The 20,321-nt window shown below is 37.3% G+C and overlaps 1 protein-coding gene across 5 annotated transcripts in view; it reads left to right on the top strand.

Moving 5' to 3' along the window:
• galnt13 (polypeptide N-acetylgalactosaminyltransferase 13) overlaps nt 1–20,040 on the top strand; it is a 40,534-nt gene extending 20,494 nt beyond the window's left edge. For 2 of the 5 annotated variants that reach the window (XM_083536736.1, XM_083536737.1), the window contains exons 9-12: nt 3,115–3,254; nt 7,148–7,246; nt 7,376–7,510; nt 16,221–20,040. In XM_083536736.1, the coding sequence (XP_083392862.1) occupies nt 3,115–3,254; nt 7,148–7,246; nt 7,376–7,510; nt 16,221–16,361 (515 nt within the window). In that variant the 3' untranslated portion in view covers nt 16,362–20,040. Of the gene's footprint in view, nt 1–3,114; nt 3,255–7,147; nt 7,247–7,375; nt 7,511–7,617; nt 7,691–7,737; nt 7,768–9,623; nt 9,833–16,220 lie in introns of those variants that run through there. The other 3 variants (XM_083536735.1, XM_083536734.1, XM_083536738.1) reach the window with 3 other exon arrangements.
• Nucleotides 20,041–20,321: the final 281 nt, after the last annotated feature.

The following is a 20,321-nucleotide window of genomic DNA, read 5'->3' as shown; positions in this document are numbered from 1 at the left end:
ATAGGTTTCGATTCATATGTGGGACTACATTAAACATTGAAACACCATTTGATGGTTTTGGTTTAAGAAGCAAAAGGTGCCTGAAAGGAGAGCAGTGTATTTCTTTAATGCCAAACATCGGGCAGAGAATATCCCTTTAAAATCACAGCTTATTATTTTGTACTTTATTATAAGCTAGGTCAGAACTACCATGGTGCAGCCCATGTGTTTTACCGTAGGTTTGAAATTCAGGTGGCTCTGAGCATTGATAACACCATGTGGCTAATTGCTTCTTCTGAACTGTAGATATGTGTCTTACAGCAATACCCAGCAGGGAAATGACACCATTAATACACTTTAGCCATTTTCTACTACCTTTTAGAAGTATCAATACAGTAAACAGCAAATAAATCTAATATATAGTTACTGTTTTCTTTACTGTTATATTGCTGTAATTGTACTTAAACAATAAAATGAAAAAATATTGCTTTTTTTCTCATTTAAATTTTCCCAGTCATGCTAAAATCTGGGAGGTCATGATAATGTAAATTATATCCAATATAATTTGTGGATTTTATAAGCCTACTAGTCCTGCTGAAAAAAAGCATTATGGTACATATTCATTATACGCTAAGCATAAAAGTGGAATCCAGAAAGAAGCAAGCAGGTAGAGAAGGAATTGGATTCACCACCATACATTCTGTTATTTGGTCCTTCTGGAACCATGGAAACCTATTGGAAATACTACATGGAAATACTTTTGGTTAGCAGTGTTTCTGTGAAGATCATCCAGGTGCAGTTATCAGCAAGAGAAGTCATGTGAACTGGACTTCTGTCAGGTTGGATCGAAACGTTCATCCTAGCAGCTTCTTTAGTCTGATTAAAGTGGAATTAAGAGAATCAGGTTCCTCTCAAGGTTTCTTCCTCATAACATTTAAGGGAGTTTTTCCTTGCCATAGTCACCATGGCTGCTAATCAGGGATAAATACACATTGTTCACCTTAACTCTTAAAATTCTGTAACGCTGCTTTGAGACAATGTCTGTTGTGAACAGCGCTATAGTAATAATGAGTAGTGAAGCGTTTCGATCCAACCAGATAAGTCCAGTTGACATGATTTAACTTCTAGATATTGCTTAGCAAATGTTAGTGGTTTGAAAAAAGTAATAACTGTATGATATATTGATCTTATTGTCTGTCTTACTGTAGCATATTTAACTGTCACTATTTGGTTAGCAAAACCCAGCCAGTAGGGTTGCACCAGCCAGTGCACTCTTAGTGCCGGTCCCGAACCTGGATAAACCGGGAGGGTTGCGTTAGGAAGGGCATCCAGCTAAAACATGTGCCAAATCACATATGCAGCTCACAAATCACTATGTGGTTAGCATGACCTCTTGTTGCTTGAATAAGACTATTTTTTATAGCAGCATATATTTGTGTGCTAAGTTAGTTGGCTAGAGTGCCAAATTAGCATAGTAAGTGCAAATGCCAATGTTTGTTTGTGTGCATAACCTGTTGCTTAGTTGCCATGCTTTTTTTTTTGTGCCTTGCTGGTGTAGCAGGTGTAAAACTATGTATATCCTGTACATATTGTAGTACTGATTGTTATAACAAGTTCACTGACTGATTTTTTGAAATACGAAGGGGGTAGAAGTATGCATGTGCAAATATTAAAATATTTTAACCAGATTGTTTAACAAGATTCTAGAAGGTAAGAGGATGCCTGAGGAATGGAGAAGGAGTGTGCTGGTACCGATCTTTAAGAATAAGGGAGATGTGCAGACCTGCAGTAACTACAGGGGAATTAAGTTGATCAGTCACAACATGAAGTTATGGGAAAGAGTAGCGGAAGCCAGGCTGAGAGAAGAGGTGACCATATGCGAGCAACAGTATGGATTCATGCCGAGGAAGAGCACCACAGACGCATTATTTGCTTGTTTTAAAAGTATAGAGAAGGTCAGAAGGAGTTGCATTGTGTATTTGTGATCTAGAGAAAGTGTATGACAGGAGTTGTGGTATTGTATGAGGAGGTCAGGTGTGTCAGAGAAGTATGTGAGGGTGGTGCAGGACATGTATGAGGACAGTGTGACAGCAGTAAAGTGTGCAGTAGGAATGACAGACTGGTTCAAAATGAAGGTTGGACTGCATTAAGGATCGGCTCTGAACCCTTTCCTGTTTGCAGTGGTGATGGACAGGTTGACGGACGAGGATAAACAGGAGTCTCCGTGGACTATGATGTTTGCGGATGATATAGTGATTTGTGCTGATAGAAGAGAGCAGGTTGAGAAGAGCCTGGAGAGCTGGTGGTACACGCTGGAGAGAAGGGGAATGAAAGTCATTGTGACGAGGATGGACAAGATTAGAAATGAGTTTTTAGAGGGACAGTGCATGTAGGACGTTTTGGAGACAAGGTGAGGGAGGCGAGATTGAGATGGTTTGGACATGTGCAGAGGAGGGACATGGGGTATATCAATAGGAGAATGCTGAGGATGGAGCCACCAGGAAGGAGGACAAGAGGAAGGCCAAGGAGGAGGTTCATGGGTGTGGTGAGGAAAGACATGCAGGTAGTTGGTGTGAAAGAGGCAGATGTAGAGGACAGGGGGGGTATGGGAAACGGATGATTCGATTTGGTGACCCCTAATGGGAGAAGCCAAAGAAAAAGAAGATTTTTTTTGGGAAGGCACTTTGCAAGGAGCTTAAATGAAATAAATGTAAATTCCACCATACATTATCTACTACTAATTCTTTAAATATGTAGTTATTATAGTGTTAAATGTATGTCTTGTAAGTCAACAGCTTCAGACAGTTTAAGGAGTGTTAAGCTATTAGGCTATTAATGAACTCATCGTGGTTTGTATTCATTGAATGTGAAGTTGAGCTCAGAGGCGAAGAGAAAGAGTTTAACATTACGTCGACTATGATACTAAAGCGCCCCCTAGTGGTTTCGGGAAACTAATGCGTTTTTAAAGAGCAAATAGGCAGGATTATTTCCACGTATTACATTTGACCATCTGAAATTATTAAATATACACACACCATAAACAATATATTATGTATTTTCTCTGTTCTGCCCACAGTGATCTGCATTATATTGCTATAATCCTGAACCCTAGCAACCAGATTTGTATTTGTGCAGGTGTGGTGCGAGTGGACTACGACGATGTATCGGCTCGCAAGGCTCTGAGAGACGCTCTGCAGTGTAAACCTTTCTCCTGGTATCTGGAGAATGTTTACCCTGATTCACAGATACCACGCAGATACTACTCACTTGGAGAGGTATGCAACTGCGTGGGCTCAGTTACTTTATCGCAGTTTACCATCATAGGGTTGATCGCTGCATACATCATGGGATTAATAGATTAATTACAATAGAACTTGCTGTGTAAATGCTGCAAGATATTTATTTTTGGTTACATGAGGAACAAAGCAGTCTTTCATCTGCTGACTTACAATCACCACCATTGTTTGCAAAGCCAAGGTACATATTGTGAATGGCAGTGCTTGTGCTGCCAGACAGATGAGCTGATCATTTGTCTCCTTTTTATTGCATCACCACAGAAAACTGCAGCATAGAAAATGGCATCTCACCACAATAGACCGAGAGATCTGTCTCACAAATTGCAGTGTGTAAGGCAGGTAGTTTGTCATCTTCTAGATTACAGGGGTGCAGGACTGTATGTCACCTGGTTTCTGAAGGAAAAAAAAAAATGCTTTAAAGCATCATCTTTAATATACTGCCTTGTAAATGAATGCATCTCTACTAACACAGGGCTGATAAGAAAATTACAGGGTGTCCGATAATGGATTATTTATATATTTATTTAAATAAACATGGGTTTTTAAGATAGAATCTTTTTTGATATATTGTGTACATTTTCTGGTAGCCACCAATAAAAGATCTGCTCAGAGATGAAAACTCTTGTTGTGTAAAAGGGGGAATAAGTTTTTATTTTATTTATTTTTTTATGTGGACCACCGGTGTTCCATCAAGTGAGACATCTCTATCTGAAAAATGTTTGAAAACTCCCCCATTCCTCTTAATCCACAGTGATTTGCCAGCATTTGACATTTTTAATAAAAGAAACCAAGACAAATCACGTTTTTATTTGTTTGTGGTTACGTACAAAACAAGCTAGTCGTTGCTATCACTTACATTAGAGCAGATATAAACAGTCATTATCACATCCCCTTTCCGTACTTCGCTCTTATGAACTCAATAAGACCAAAGCATGTGGCCTGTCATGTTACTGAGAAACAGCAGGAAAGTGCTGACACTTGAGAGATTCCATAAATAGACGTCACTTCGCCGCCGAAAGCTTCATAATATCAACAACATTTCCTGTTTTCAATTTGATTATCATTATCCATAGTTTATGCAGATCATCTACTTTACCATTCACTGTAAATTATGCCTGCACACTAATAAAATCCAAACAACATCAGCGTCTATAAATCATTTTGTTTACAGCAGGCACTAGTTCCAGACCGGTGCTGTTACAGAAAATTAATCAACAACCTCTGATTTAAGAACTTAACAGCACGAAGAAATAAAATAAAGCATTCCCTGTCTGCCTGTTAAAGACTGGTGGCATTTTTAGTGCTGTTGACAAGTTGTCACTGATGATAAATGAACACGACTAACCCAGTACATGTATTACTAGATCGATGGTGTAGCGTGACTCCTGCAGCACTGTGTGTCTGAGAGTGGTGCGTGATAGCCAGCTGATAGGCCACGGGGTGATGAGTGTCTAATCAGAAAGTTTAGTCGTGTTCATTTTTACTTTATGCTTTCAGAAAGTTGAACAATGAACAACTCTATTAGGCTGACATTTGAAGACGTGCAAGACAAGAAAAAGAAAAATGGCATTAGTATGCAGAAAGCTGGAGGGCAATTTATAAAGTGCAGCCACTTGGAAACAAAGTAACACGGATCAGTATTCGCCATTTGATTCTTACCGCCCTGTGGACTGCAAGCTCAGAACAACCACACCATTGGGCTGAATATGACAGCCAGCTCTGAGCCCAAGGACAAGGAATGCAACCATTCGAGAATTTCAATTATTTAAATGATCCTTCTGTCTTCTCGCTGTCTATGTTTGCAGCAATTACGGGCAATTATTTACAGTTAGGGAGAACCACACGGACATGTTCTTAAATGGGTGGAGAGCCAAGAACCAGAAATGAACATGCAAGCTGCATTTTGGATGTGGAATAGATTATTTTTTGTACGGTTACTCCAGCTACACACTACACACATTTCTCCATAACTAACCCGGTAAAGTGTTCAATATCTGAAAAGGCATAAATATATGAATCCGATAGGATGAATGTGTTAACTTTGTATGTCGAGCTGAGCATGCATTTCGCCATGCATGTATATTTTGTAGGATTATTATTTTTGAACAGACTAGTGCTTCAGTGATTTTTATCCAGCTGATTCATTGATCTATTGGATATAAGTCTGGTTTGTTACCACTGCACCTGATTGATTGGAATAAATAAACCATCAGCTGTTGAATCTCTAGTAATTCAGGCTGAAAAAATCTCCAGCAACATACAGCCATGAAGGCAGCAGACCCAAACTCCATTGAGCATCTCACACAAGAGCTATGAGTATTTATTTTGTTGTTAATTTGGAATCCCTTTGGCTTACATGTTTTAGAAAACCTCATTTCATATTAAAGCAGAGTAAAGAGCCAGTGTGTACGTTTTAAGCCCAGGTTCAGTTTTATTAGTCTCCAGGGAGTAAGGGAGCATTGTCAGCCTGAGCTGATGATTAATATTTGGCTTCAGAGCCAGTGTGAAATGCCGTTGAAAAATTGAGTGTGTACTTGTGTGATATAGATGTTGTGCTGAGGCTTTATAATTTATAACTGTGCAGTAAAGCTGGTCTCTTACACCTTTACTGCCGGTTCAACTTCCTGGGGTCTTTTCCACTTAACCAGCTTTATATCCCTTTTTACCCCAGACACATTAGGTTTTATGTTATTTTAATTACAAACCGCGTTCCCGACTAGTTCGGGGAGATATTTTGAATAATATTTCTAAATTGGTTGATGACTTGTTTGATATCGCAGTTGTTAAGGATTAAACCGAGTGGAAGGATAAACAATGCGTGATCACGAGTGATTTGTGCTTCTCAGCCAGTCTCTTAGTCCAGCAGGTAAACTACGCTATGAATGAACTGTAATTACTTGTTTCAGTGTTGTTTAATTATGTTGCCAGGCACATGGGCAAATCGAGGCCATGTGTTATTAATTACAAGCACGGGGAATGATTGCTGCAGACTGAGTGAGACTGAGTGACTGCACCACATGCAATGAATAATTCATTCGTTTCAGGATCTTTCTTTCACAGCTCTGAAACAAGCATCATCAGGGACATTTTTTCCCCCTTAGACACTCAAAAGCTTAGTTTTTAACTCTCAGCAGTACCAGGGTCACTGCTAGGCGCTGTCTGTTCTCTCATTCTCCAAATGGCACATTGTTCACGTTGCTCAAGCTGCACGTTTCTGAAAGCATTCTTTAAACAGTTCGTCTAGGGCCTTTTGCCTGATAACAGTAGAACGGTAACTAACGTTCAAAGATGCTACTGTATGTATATTATACCTGAAACATCTTCCATGTATTGGTTATACAGGGCACATAGATGTACAGCACACACAGAAGTTTAACCAGCTATACTTTTAGTCATGAACGGGATACACGAACATCCTTCTTTATTTACTGCCATGTTTGTTTATCCTAGACAGGGCATGTTATATTTCAATTTCCAAATTTTTTCTTTTCCAATGTTAACATCCTCATCCAAATCTTAGAATTGGAATTACAAAATAGGCCAATGCTTTTAGTATGTAATTCATTTGCTATTAAATACACAAAAGTCCAGCCACAAGAGTATTAGTGAGGTAATGGGGTTGAGGTCAAGGCTCTAAAAGGAAACTGTAATTGTGTAAAGGCAGTCTATAAAATTGTGTGCATCCGATTTTGTGCTAACAGTTTGTAAAAAAAATTTAAGTAAGTTATCCAATATATCTTTAGAATTCCAAGGTATTAAGGTTTTCATCAATTTAAGCTGTGTGTGCAAACATATCAGAAAAGATCAAAACAAATATCATAGCTTTATGTGATTTTAAAACAAGTGTTTTTTTTCTTGGTCTTCACCTGCAGATCAGAAATGTGGAGACCAACCAGTGTGTGGACAACATGGGAAGGAAGGAGAATGAGAAAGTTGGCTTTTTTAACTGCCATGGAATGGGTGGGAACCAGGTAAGAACATACTGTCCCCGTGTACACACACTTTTTTTTCAGACTCGTTTTTACCACCTTAATTAATTGTACACCAAAGAAGTACATGTTAAGAATAATAATGCATCGTTGTGTGTGTGTGCTGTTTAGGTGTTTTCATACACAGCAGATAAAGAAATCCGGACTGATGACCTTTGTCTGGACGTGTCCCGTCTGAATGGCCCTGTCATCATGCTGAAATGTCATCACATGAAAGGCAACCAGATGTTTGAGTACGATGCTGAGGTATGTATTAAATATTTTGACCGAATAAAAAAAAGTTATACATTTCCTCATCGTAGAATGAACACTACTGTATTTTAAAACTTTTCAATGATCGTTTTAACCACCAGATGGTGCTACAAACCATTCATTTCCTCTATACAGTATTTCAAGCATATTGCTTATGACCAGCAAAAGCATATGACCAGGCTCTACAAATGTCTTTAAAACATCCTAATTTTGTTGCTTAGTATGTTGGCAAGTGGGAATATGATTTTAAGGTAAGATAAGCTGTTTTGGTGGATGTTGTTGTATTTGTATATGTCAGTATTCCAGAGTGCAGTGTTAGATTTGATGTTTTGTTACTATCCAATTAAAATGTGGCATGTACTTAAGAAGTCGTGGTGGAGTGCATTTTGGATTATTCCTTTGTACTAATATACCAATACTGATGATATGGCTTAAACAGAATGACTGCATAGGCTGTATATCCTCATTTTTAAAATGTAATTGCATACTGAAGATATGTTAAAAGTTATAAGCAATCACTTGGGGTAAGTAAACTCTCTTGATCATCTTAAAAAGTATATTGTTCAGATTACGAATTTACAGGTTACACCTAAATAATGTCGGCACAAACAAATAATTATTTTTCCATTTTATTCATGTTTGCATGAAAACAGCTTTTTCTGGTAAAGGTTATAGGTGTCCCACATTTTGCTATAGCAGATGGGTCGAATAGTATATATGCCAAATCATAGATTTTGGCACTTCTGCATCATCCGTACAATTGAATTATAACTTTATAACACAGTATAACTAAATAAAGTAAAAAAAGTAAATTGTATTTAAAGTTTAGTTATGTATATTTTTTGTATTTTATTTTTTTATTTTGTTTAAAAAAAAAATTATTAATACATTTGTAAATGGCTTTGTATTAAATAGACCGACCCAGGCTATAAAAAGTATATTGTGTTGTTTTGATCACAGCTGTATTTGCAACACAGAGTAAAACCACATTGAATGAATGGTCTATTTGTGGAAGCATTTAATCATGGCATATGAAAGAGAGCATCACCCTGAAAGGCTGTGAAAAAACACTTATTTCGGTTACGTACCCCTTTGTCTGTACAAAGTTGGACTGTGGCATTGGCATGTCCATGTGCCCCATTGTGTTTTCACATCAAAATAATTTAGGCCTCTCTAATAAGACTACCAAAATCCCCCCTGTAGACCAGTTTATTTATAAATTGGCCTAGACTGCTGAAAAATAATTTTGATGAGTAATTTATGCGGCATAAAATATTCACTGGTTTTGGTTTTGAGAAATGTCAGTCTGTCAATGCAGCCCATCCTTCAACTATTTTTAAAAGCTGTTGCTGACTTCGAAATTCCAGATCATGAAAGTTTAATAGATTTTATTTTTGCTGAACATTTCACAGTTAGTAAACCAGCTTTTCCACATACTCACATATCCTTGATAACTGAAGCAGTAATTTAAGAAATAGGTGTTCAGTTATTCATAAATTACATAAATTTTTTTAAAATCATGCCATTTCTGCCAATAAACTTTCTTTTCGGCTTCTCCCGTTAGGGGTCGCCACAGCGGATCCTCCGCACGTTTAATTTGGCACATGTTTTACGCTGGATGCCCTTCCTAACGCAACCCTCCCCAATTTATCCGGGCTTGGGACCTGCACTAAGAGTGGCTGGGGATGGTTCCCTGACCGGGAATCGAACCCGGGTCGCAGCTGTTGGAGCGCTGCATCTTAACCACTAGACCACCAGGGGACCCTATGCCATTTCTGCCAATATCACTTCTTATTTGTGGGAAATGTTAGATATATAGTTCAAGTGCAGGGCCTTCGGTTTGTTCTCTTACATCCTTACATCATTCCCACAACTCATCGTCTGTCACGCAGCCCACTTCATCTAATGGCATTAATGGCATCATATATTCAGAACTCTTGGATACATCTCGGGGCAGAAAAACATGGCTTCTTTTTCAGTCTTGCCACATGCATTTGTACTGAAATAGTGTTGTGTTTTAGAGTAGATCATAGCGTGTCCATGTTGCATTGTGTACCATTCATGTTCATTCGTGCTGCTCTGTGTGGTGTGTAATGGGGACCATTAGAAGGGCACGTTCCTGCACATTATCACACAGTCATGCCTCACCGTCAGTCGGCTGGAAGATGGGACATACGGGCCTACAGTGGAGTACTGTGACGATAGTCCGCTTCAGTCTTGGGTCCTCAGGAACTACACCACCCTGGAGGTGGTTAGGAAGCTCTACTACAGCCCCACTGATTACTTTCTGTGACTGGTGAGCTCAGATCACAGCAGGTTAGTGCCCCATGGTTTATTGGCCCAGTCCTCTTCTCTTAGCCTTTAGTCAGAAAAGTACAAACACACCTCAATGAATACTATCTTCAGCCTTTAACTCAAAACACATTTCATAATAGCTTATTACATATTGCAGTTTCTCACCTTTCCATCATTTATAAATGAAATAGTTGTATAAATTACTCTGATCCAGTTTCTCATGGTTGCTATCAATAAATAACCTACAATTAATTGAACTTGTGGACTGCTAGATACCAAGGCATAGATTCACCTTACAGTGCATTTTATTGATAAAAATAGGTTCTATAATGAACAGACATAATAAAATCAGAAGACAGGATCAATTCTGAAGTGTTTCATAGACATAGCAAAGCAATTGCTCCTATTTCAAATACTGGAAACACAGATTTCCTCCAGAGGAAAATATACAATATTAGGTGAGGGATAAAAAGCCATGTATAGGATAATAATCACTGAATAGGTGGTGTGATTGCCTTACAGTCCCACAGTTGATGTTTTCCTACAACAGTATATATCAGTGGAGTGCTTTCTTCCTCATATAGAAGAGCAGCTTGTTAAGTTTAATAGTACATTAATCCCCCGCTTTACCGCTGTTCAAATCTCACCCCCGGTTTATCGGGGAATTGCATTTGCCACATTACTAATTTGTTTGGCTGATTTTCCCGGTCTCTCTCCGGATAGCACGATAGATCAAAAAACTTATAGGGAATTGTTTTTATAGAGTTTTATGTTGAAATAAGGAAATTTATCCATACAAATAAAAGTATTAATTATAAAATGAAATAAAATGGTAATACAGTACAGTACTGTATACATAAAATAGCTTTCTTTTGGTGGCGTCCGTTTATCACGTGTTTTTCGCTTCTCACGGTCGGTTTTGGAACATAACACCACGATAAACGGGGAATTACTGTACTTTTATTTATTAAAGGATTGGCAATTTTATGTTTTGTCTGTTTATAGTTATTTTTGCAGTTGCACACAGTTCAAAGTACAAAATCAGTTCCAGTTATCAATACATTTTTAGCACATTTATCAAAATGTAAGAGAAAAAGACCCAGTTTGTGACAAGAAACTGCAGTGTGAGAGAAACTTTAATATCCTCTCTCCAAGTGGCTTCTTAAAAGAGAACTGTTATAAAGATATGATGCAGGAGACTCCTTCCAACATCGCTAAATAAATGTCTACTCGCAGAAAACCTGTCAATGATACACATTTTAAAAGGTTTCCTACCAACAAGACGTCTCAACAGCACTGTGGCATAAATTACAATAAGCTATTTATTGCAAGCTCTGATCATTTTCATTTATTAACACTACATTTATACCATTTACAGCATTTACAATTTTTACATATTTACATTGTGTTCCTAATTGTGTTAGTAGTATTCGGTGTTCAGTTCCATGTGTGTTCAGTTCTTAAAGATATTGTAATGAATATGAAGAAACAATCAATATTTAGTATTATAATATGCCTTTCCTAGGTTATGACATGATCCAGTCCTCAAATTCACCCTTTCTTTATCATTATATATATAATGATAAAGAAAGGGTGAATTTGAGGACTGGGCCTGTTTACACACTTAGATTAGATTGATGTTGGTTTAGATTATGTAGGTTGAAAAAGATGTGTTTGCTAGTTTTAGTGAGCATTTATTTGTGTGTGTGAAGATATGAACTTTAAGCATGTCTTGTCAGTTAAAGAAAGAGTGAAGACTCTGAGTGGTTTCATTTGAGACAGATTCCAGGTGTTTAAGATCTATCACTGCTGACCTTATTAGTGGTATATGAGAGGCCAGGAGCTCACTCAAAGCAATAACAAACATCAAAAGAGCTCCTCTATACACACCACAATCACCAGAACCTTTTGCTGCACCTTTTCTTTCATCAAATTAAATCTTATTTGACATTTCTGTTCTTTACATAACGATTTCATATTTATATGAAAATCTGGTAGTCGCTGCTTCACTTTACATATGACAGCCCTTACTGAGGGAGAGCAGACGAGTCACTGCTATTCAATAATACGACCTGATTATTTATGCGCAGAGCTCTGAAATAGGTTTGTCTTTGTTTGCGAGTTCTTTTGAAGTGATCGCTCATTGTGCAAGGCCTCTTTCATGGCCCTGGTCTCTCGGAGAGCATGGCTGCATCCAAGCACTCACACAGAGCCATGTCACAGCTGTGTTCATTACAAACATGGTGTGATGGTTTTTTTTTTTTTATATTTATTATCGGAACCCTGAATTGTAATGGCCTCTCTGCCCTAGTTTATGCTGGAAGTGCTATTTTGCTTTTCAGGCCATTAATCTTTTGGGGTTACAGTTTTTTTTCTGTGTCTGTTTTGTTTTATTTCGCAGTTGGATCTCATATTCTTGCTCATCAATCAAAATCAAAAATTCATTTTTTGCGATTTATCTTGGTGTGATGTCACACACCTCAAGATGTTGCTTGTAATAACCTCAGAAGATGTTCAAAATGGTTTTGACTGAAGCATGATTTGGGATTTCGTGTTCTCATACAGTGGTCAGCCATAACATTTAAAACCACCAGCTTAATAATGAGTATGCCTCTCATGCACCATCAAACAGCTCTGATCAGGACTAGAGGCATGGACTGGACAAGACGTGTGCCTCCTTGAGTTCGACTTGTCGTCCAACACATCAAACTGGGGAATTTAGAGAGTCAACACTTGAAAATATTCTTTAACAGGAAGCCTTGTTCATTTGATCTTGTCTCCAGTTTATTGGTTGTACTTCCTTGGACTATTTTCTGTTGGGCTTTATACCAGGAACAAGACCTGCCAATTATAGAGTTAATCTGACCAGTCATCTAGTCACCACATAACTGACTGTTCACTTGTTGTCTTATATGTCCGACCCATTGACAGGTGACAATTTAAAAAGAAAATCACGTTCACTTGCTGTGGTTTTAATGTCATAGCTGATCAATGCTGCACTTAAAATTCTTTGTAAGTTGATTATGATTGGCTTTTAACAATTTAATAATGACTCCTTAAACCTCTAATGATATTCATTAAGACCAATTCCTTGATAAATCAAATGTTGTAAAATTCCAATTCCTTGACAAATCAAATGTGACCTCAGGTCCCTCGAAGATGCTGCACACCAGTCATTTGTGTTGGTCATCTTTTTTTTTTCTTAAATTTCAGTGTTTATCATGGTTTGTGTAATCGATCTGTAAATTACTGTTTCTGTATGGCATTAGAAATATAAAGCGAGGTCTTATAACTTTAATCGTTTGCCAGCATGGGTACTTTTCTGTAGTGAGTTATTACATGTTGTCTTATGAGGCATTGTTTTATTAAATTGCACAATTTAACACAATTTCGTTTAAGTTTACACAATTACAAGGAACCATTAACTACTTACAACAGACTATTATAATGATGAACGAATATGGACTTTATAAAAAGAAAGTCTTACCAACTTTTCCTTTATCCTCAAAAACGTTCTAGCAAAATCGAATTTTGTCTTTTATTCGAGAACTGTTTTGGGTGGTGTAGGAATGTGTGTGAACGCTCTTGACTATGTGATGTGTGTAGGAGTGGTGTGACCAAAAACAGTCATTAGAGTAGCAGAACATCAGTGCGCTCCCTGTACTCTGCTGCTGCTGTCATACAAAGACGTGTATGATGGGTATTTCTCAGCAGAGGCACACTCTTACACACCAGTCACATTTAATCACCTGATCCTCAAGCCTTGTGAGGGGTGACACACTTCCACTCACTTACCGCAATGTATTGACCTTTTGTTTCACTCACTGTAAATAGAACATTTTACTGAAACGTTTAAAGGCCTGACTTATTGCCACCATTCCGAGGTATAAACGACTGCATATAAGAGATGTCGGACAAAACCATTCAAAACCTGCATTCAGACAATGGGTGAAAAATGCTTTATTTTCATGTGAAACTGTTTGACATAGTGAAGACACTCCTAAATATTTACTGCTGTCTTTACCAAAAAACATAATGACGTGAATTTAGAATCCCTTTATTATTCATCACCATGGAGAAATCCAAACGGCTGAAGTAGCAGGCCTTGTGAATAAAGCTAAGAATATAAAGAAGCTTGAATTGTTCTAGAGGGAGGAGTGGTGTCTTAGATCGTGTCCGACAATACAGGAGAAGGCTCAGTGCTGCTATTTTCTCTACAGGAAGCTTTCGCAAATATTCAAATTGCTGAATGTTAATTTTGTAGAAAACGCCTTTAAATATGTCCAAATAAAACAACGCCCGAAATATCACTTGCATGCATAATCCCCCATGAACGGTGCTATGTTTGTCTACGTTTATTGGGCACTGAGTTCTCACTGAGTTTTTTTTTTTTTTTTTAATGGTGAAATCTATTAATGTGCCCACTCCATCTTATACACATTAATTTGTCTGCAGAATTCACAAAGAATATGCTTTTATTAAATCTTTTCCAGCCCTTTTGCTGAACAAATCTAAGATCTGTTGTGTTTTAGATTGTTGCTCAGTTTGTAACAGCAGATGGAAATGTTTGTCACACTCTAAGCTAAATATAACATACGTTCTTGCACGTGCACCTAGGGCCGTGCACGGGGGGTTGGGGGCGGTGGACGTCTCGCATTGTAGCCAACGCTAAAAACAACACCACAAGCATGATGGGTTTTTTTTTGTTTTGTTTTGTTTTTGTTTTTTCCCCTGATTTTATTCATTTTGATCAGTCTACTCATTTAAGGGTTTCACTGTACCTCTTGCAGATTTTATCATTATAGCAATACAAACAAGCTCCATTTAAACAGTAATGTCATTATGTGCATTTCACATGCCTGATTTGTTCAGCTGTTAGCTAGCAGCCCAGAGAGCCGTTCATGATTAGTGCTGAACCTGAAACCAGAGACCAGTCGCACTCATGCAGCTACTTGAACAGTGTAAATAGAGTCCTGCCACACATTCAACACATCCACGTCTCTAAGCACAGACTATTATTTATGGCACTAAGGTAGCCCAGATTGGGTTTTTTTTTTTTTTAGAAAACAGCATGGCTATTTTTTCTTTGGCATAAGTCTGCCATGAATTATAAATGGTTTGAAGCTGCATGACTGGAAAAATTATCTTTTGGTGTTAAATGAAGTTGACATACAAAGATGATGAAATAGAATGAAATCGAAAGTTGATGAAATAGATGATGAAATATATATATATATATATATATATATATAAATTTTGTGTGTAGTTCGGTTTGATAATTGTGATGTAATTATCACTAAAAGAATGATTCCTTATCCCAGACTGTAGCAGTTTTATGGATGCTATTTTTTTTTCTCTTTGCATTTTAAACTCAGGTGTCTGAGATATCCTGGAAGCTGACTGGTAACAGATGTACAATGTATATTTTCTCTCTCGCTACATTCCTAAACACTTGGTGAACAGACAGGTGTGTTAAGTGTGTGTATAGAAAACACAGCCATCACACTCGAGTACAGACCGAAACTACCAGTACGAGACTGAGTGAGGTGGTCTCTCAATGAACTCTAGTGTAGTTTGGATGGCTGTCTGGAGGTGTTTTGACCCTGAAGCAACCCTACGGTAAGATGTGAACCAAAAATTACAGTTATTTTTGGTTGTGTGCAACCATGTGATCCACTTCAGGAATGTGGATTTTTTTTTTTTCTGGATATTTGGGCCAGTGGACAAAAATGGAGCAAATAGATGCTGAATGCAACACATTACACATTTAATACGAGTCATTTATGTAAATATCTAGTAACTTGAATGATTTTTGTGCAAAGATTTATTTAGCATATTTCTGACCAGTGAAAGAAAAAGCCCCACATGCACATACATACATCTCAATTTCACTGTAATCTTGATCCTGAAACTTTAAAATAGGTGTGAAAATCAATCTACCTGTACTTCTCTTTTTCTCAGTGTACACTTGCAGAGATATTTGATTGCTAGCCAAAGCTGGAGGCAACAGATATTTTACACAATTCCATCTGCCAAAGTAAAATGGGCTTACTGCTAAATCCCCGTAATTAAAACACAGTAATTGGTATTTATAGTGTGTATTTCATATATATATATATATATATATATATATATATATATATATATATATATATATATATATATATATATATATATATATATATATATATATATAATATAATTTATTTATTTTTTTTCTTAATTCCAGGCAAAACTGCTAAACATATGTACATTTTATTTTATCTTTTATCTTTTATTTTCTAGTATTCAAGGTTGAATAGTATAATGGCAGGGGGCTTGATTTACTTATCCAGGTACCAATTATTTAATGTTTGTAATAAAAATTGTTGTTTCAGTGTATAATGTTTGATTATTTCTTTCTCTCCAGCGCCTGACCCTGCTTCATGTGAACAGTAATCAGTGTTTGGACATGCCCTCGGAGGAGGATAAAATGGTTCCTACATTGAAAGACTGCAACGGCAGACGCTCGCAGCAGTGGATCCTCAAAAACATGACCTTAAGTATGTGAAGTGGATGCTATAAAAGAGCCAAGACAAATCACAGCATCTCATGGGTCATGTCATTACAGGAGAGTGTTCTGGCCTTTAACGTGCACTTTGGATCTTTTACAGTACATGCTGACTGGATTTAGACTTTCAGAATCGTAGATGTGTTGAACTGTTAATATCGCAAAATCATTTACCACTTATGGCATGTCGTAGCTGTGCACACACGCTGGAGGGCTTTCCAGAAAAAAGTGCCCTCAAAATGGTGGTCTCAGCACTGTTATAAAGAAAAGAAAAAAGAGAACTTTTTAAAAACTTGTGGTTACAGTTCTTACAGGATATAACTGCAAACGGGCCTGTTTCAGACTGATTGGTTCATGCAGAGTGGAATACACCATGTTTTTATTTATTTATTTAGTAAGTTATTTTTAATTTGCTGCCACATCTCCTAGTTTTTCACATTTTAATTGGCCCCTATGCTTTGCTGTTTTAACAGCTTTTTGTTCTCAAGCTATCCGACTTTTTCACTGTTAACACTTGGGATATGTGTGGGAACTAAAATTACTTGCTCACATGTAAAAAGTGGTTATAACCGTCAGGGTTCTAGGCAAGAGTGTTGTTTCAGAGCCAAAAGAAAATTGGTTTATAAAGTGCCCCAGGTTAAAATGGACTGGATTCCCCAACCCAAGATCCAGGCCAGAACCTAGAATTTAATGCATCGTGTTCTAAAGCAAATCTGTGTCTCTGGTCCTCAGTGGATTCCTTTCACCATGCAGTTACCCAGTTACCAATTCTGCTAAAAATTGCTGATATACTGTACCTCCTGCGCTGTGTCAATACAGTACCAGCGGCAGGCTAATGCTACTGTTTTATCCCCAAGGAACTAGATAGCATACAATCTGAGGGAGCTAAAGCCATAATCCAGTAGCGACTTGTTCAGCCACTGTGGCTGCACTCAGGATAGTGATTGGAAGCTCTCGTATCTGTTAATATCCTGCTCTACCAATGTTATTTCTGACTTCCATTACGTTATCCATAAATGAGTGCAGCATGATTGGTCAATATGTATGTGCCATTATTTTTAGCTTCCCTTTGTACATTATTTTCTATGGCGTTAAAAAATAATAGGTCAAAGTGTGGCAAAAAACTATCTAGATGGCTAAAAACATGTAGTTATTAGTTAACTACAGTGGTTAACGGTTTTGAAATTTGGGTTTATTAAATTGCTAAAAATCTTTGCTTTTGATTTGGTCCCTTTGAGCAGCAGTTTAGCTGTAAAAATTAATGGTCATTTGGACAGCAAATTTCACGATTGACCTTTTATGCTTTCTTTCTGTTTACTCTGCATTTACTGTAAAATCACATCAAATTACATTCACAGTTGCTGCTGCCTACAAACAGTTCCTGACTTAGTAATTAGTTTTTCCTGATGGTAAAATTATTATGCCCCCTGTCGTCGTCTTCTTCTTCTTCTTTCGGCTGCTCCCATTAGGGGTCGCCACAGCGGATCATCCGTTTCCATACTACTTTGTCCTCTACATCTGCCTCTTTCACACCAACTTACCTGCATGTCTTCCCTCACCACATCCATAAATCTTCTCCTCCTTGGTCTTCCTCTTTTCCTCCTTCCTGGCAGCTCCATCCATTTGTTGGAGCATAGTCACTGATGACATGTATCATCAACCCTTCAACTTCCAGCTTCACCTTCATCACTCTATCAGAAACTCTCTTCACCTCCACTACACTCTTACTGTACTTTTCCTTCAGAATCACCCCTACACCATTTCTCTTTCCATCCACACCATGATAGAACAGTGTAAACCATCCTCCAATGTTCCTGGTCTTACTGACATCATATTAGCTATCTTTCTCCCTTCACCAGTCATAGTACCATCATTTGAAATACAGTGGTCACCCGAAACGTTCTAAGACCACCCGCGAGTTCTGAAAACCGGCAAATTTTGAGTGCACCCCCGCCACCCCTGTGGTACCTTAGTAAATTCATATAGACAGTGTCACTTTAATACAATTATGTATTTAACATTTTTTTTTTTTTATGAAATTTGTTAGTAAAAACAGTTAAAAATATTTTCCTAATCTTTCCTAACGTTCCTGAACATTCGGTCCTGCTGCGGATTCCTGCAAATTTTAAGATAATCCGCAACTTGCTGTTAGTTAGGTTATAAAGTGAGAACCCGAGAATTTTCCAAACCCTGAGTTCCGAACCGCAAATTATCGGGGGTTGATTGTACCAACCGTAAGCTTCACTCTCCTCCACTTCTCCTTTCCCTACTGTCTCTGTAGACGTCTTCCTTCTCTCCTTCTACTCCTTTGGCCAACAATAGCCCAATTTCCACCGGTACCCTGCACTAAGAGCGCACTTGCATGTGCAACCATAATGGCTGGGTTAAATTATTATACCCCTTGTTAATACCCTTTAACCCTTTAATGCTGATATTCTGTATTTTTAAAGCTGGTTTACAACGATTAAATCGTTAATCATAACGCCTTGTAGCCTTGTATACAGAAAAATCTATATTGCACAAGCCTAGTAAGAAGTCTAAATCTTATCTGTTTGGAGACTTTCCTAGTGCAATTGATTTGACTATTTTAAACCATATGTGTACCTGTTACTGGCGCTCCAAGGGTTCATGGTTAATAATAACAATATTACTACTACTACTAATAATAATAAAGAATTGATCAGTATGACAAAGTATCCTTGAAGTCCGCTCTAGAGATTATATCGTTTATTAATGGCTCCACTGGAGAAGATTTAATGAAATATTCACTGCAAATATCTCAGCACTTTAGGAAACATTACAATTGGAAGCATCAAAGTAGTGACATTTTGCTAATTGATAAGTAAAATGAATAAATAGATCTCATTGATCCCTAATTTTCCAGAAATGGCATTTTTTTAATTCCTTGAGAAACAGAACATCGATGCAACCGATATTATTTGGGTTTGGTTACAATTAGGCTTATATAATGCAACTAGCTAAATGTAGCACTCCTTTTCCCTTTTTTATTAATTTTTTTCATATTCGGGCCACTTTTTGCAATTTGAACACGAATTCAGTCGTCAACACCATGCTACTGTTATGGAGCAGCTGTCCTGTTGTAAATATTCAGTATTTTGGAGCATTGTTGTACATATACAATTGATTATTTTTTTAAGATGACATTTGAAATCCCTAATTTACCTCTTAAAAAAAAAAAACAAGCAGTGCATTGATGTGTTTCATCATTTCTAGATGTATAGTATCCCTTTGAGAAACTCAAAGCATTTGCTGTTGCCAGTCCAAGGTTCTTTACTACCTTATTGATGTCTACCACTGACATAACCTTTTTTTTTTTGGAGTTGTTTACCACATTAATTATGTAACTAATAATTTAAATGATTGTATTCACTGTGTGTTATTTGTTTAAGATAGATCTATAATCTTGTGCAGGCATCACCTTTGGACATTTATTCATGTCACATAAAATCTTAAATGCCATTGAGCTTTTATAAAAATGATAAATGCATGGAATAAATACGGCATAGATTGCTTTTTAATTTGAACAACTCCGAAATGTGTAACTTTGTATTTGTCTTGAGTGATGTTCAATGTTCGTTTTTTTTGTATGTGAGAATTGTTGGAAGTATATGGATTTCCCATATATATCTTTAATAAATGAATTATCAGAGACTGTGAACCAGAATGAACAAACGTGTTCTGAATGCAGCTGCTGAAAGTAGCAAGTTTTTATTTACAGCATGCCAGCAGATGAATATGGTAAAGGAAAAGAGTGTAACCTATACCCCACAATCACAAGTTGTAATAATGTGATATCACCAAATGGCTCTTAGCAATATCATAGTAAAGCTTGATGCACATGTGTTTCATGGCAGAGCAATTAAAACCTTTAAAGGAAAAAGGCTGCGGGACCAAACTTAACATCAGGAGACATAATTAGCGAGAGGAGATCTTTAGAGA

This window comes from Silurus aristotelis (assembly GCF_946808225.1).
Source record: "Silurus aristotelis genome assembly, chromosome: 3".
NCBI lineage: Eukaryota > Metazoa > Chordata > Actinopteri > Siluriformes > Siluridae > Silurus > Silurus aristotelis.
This window is presented reverse-complemented; position numbering and strand designations above follow the sequence as displayed.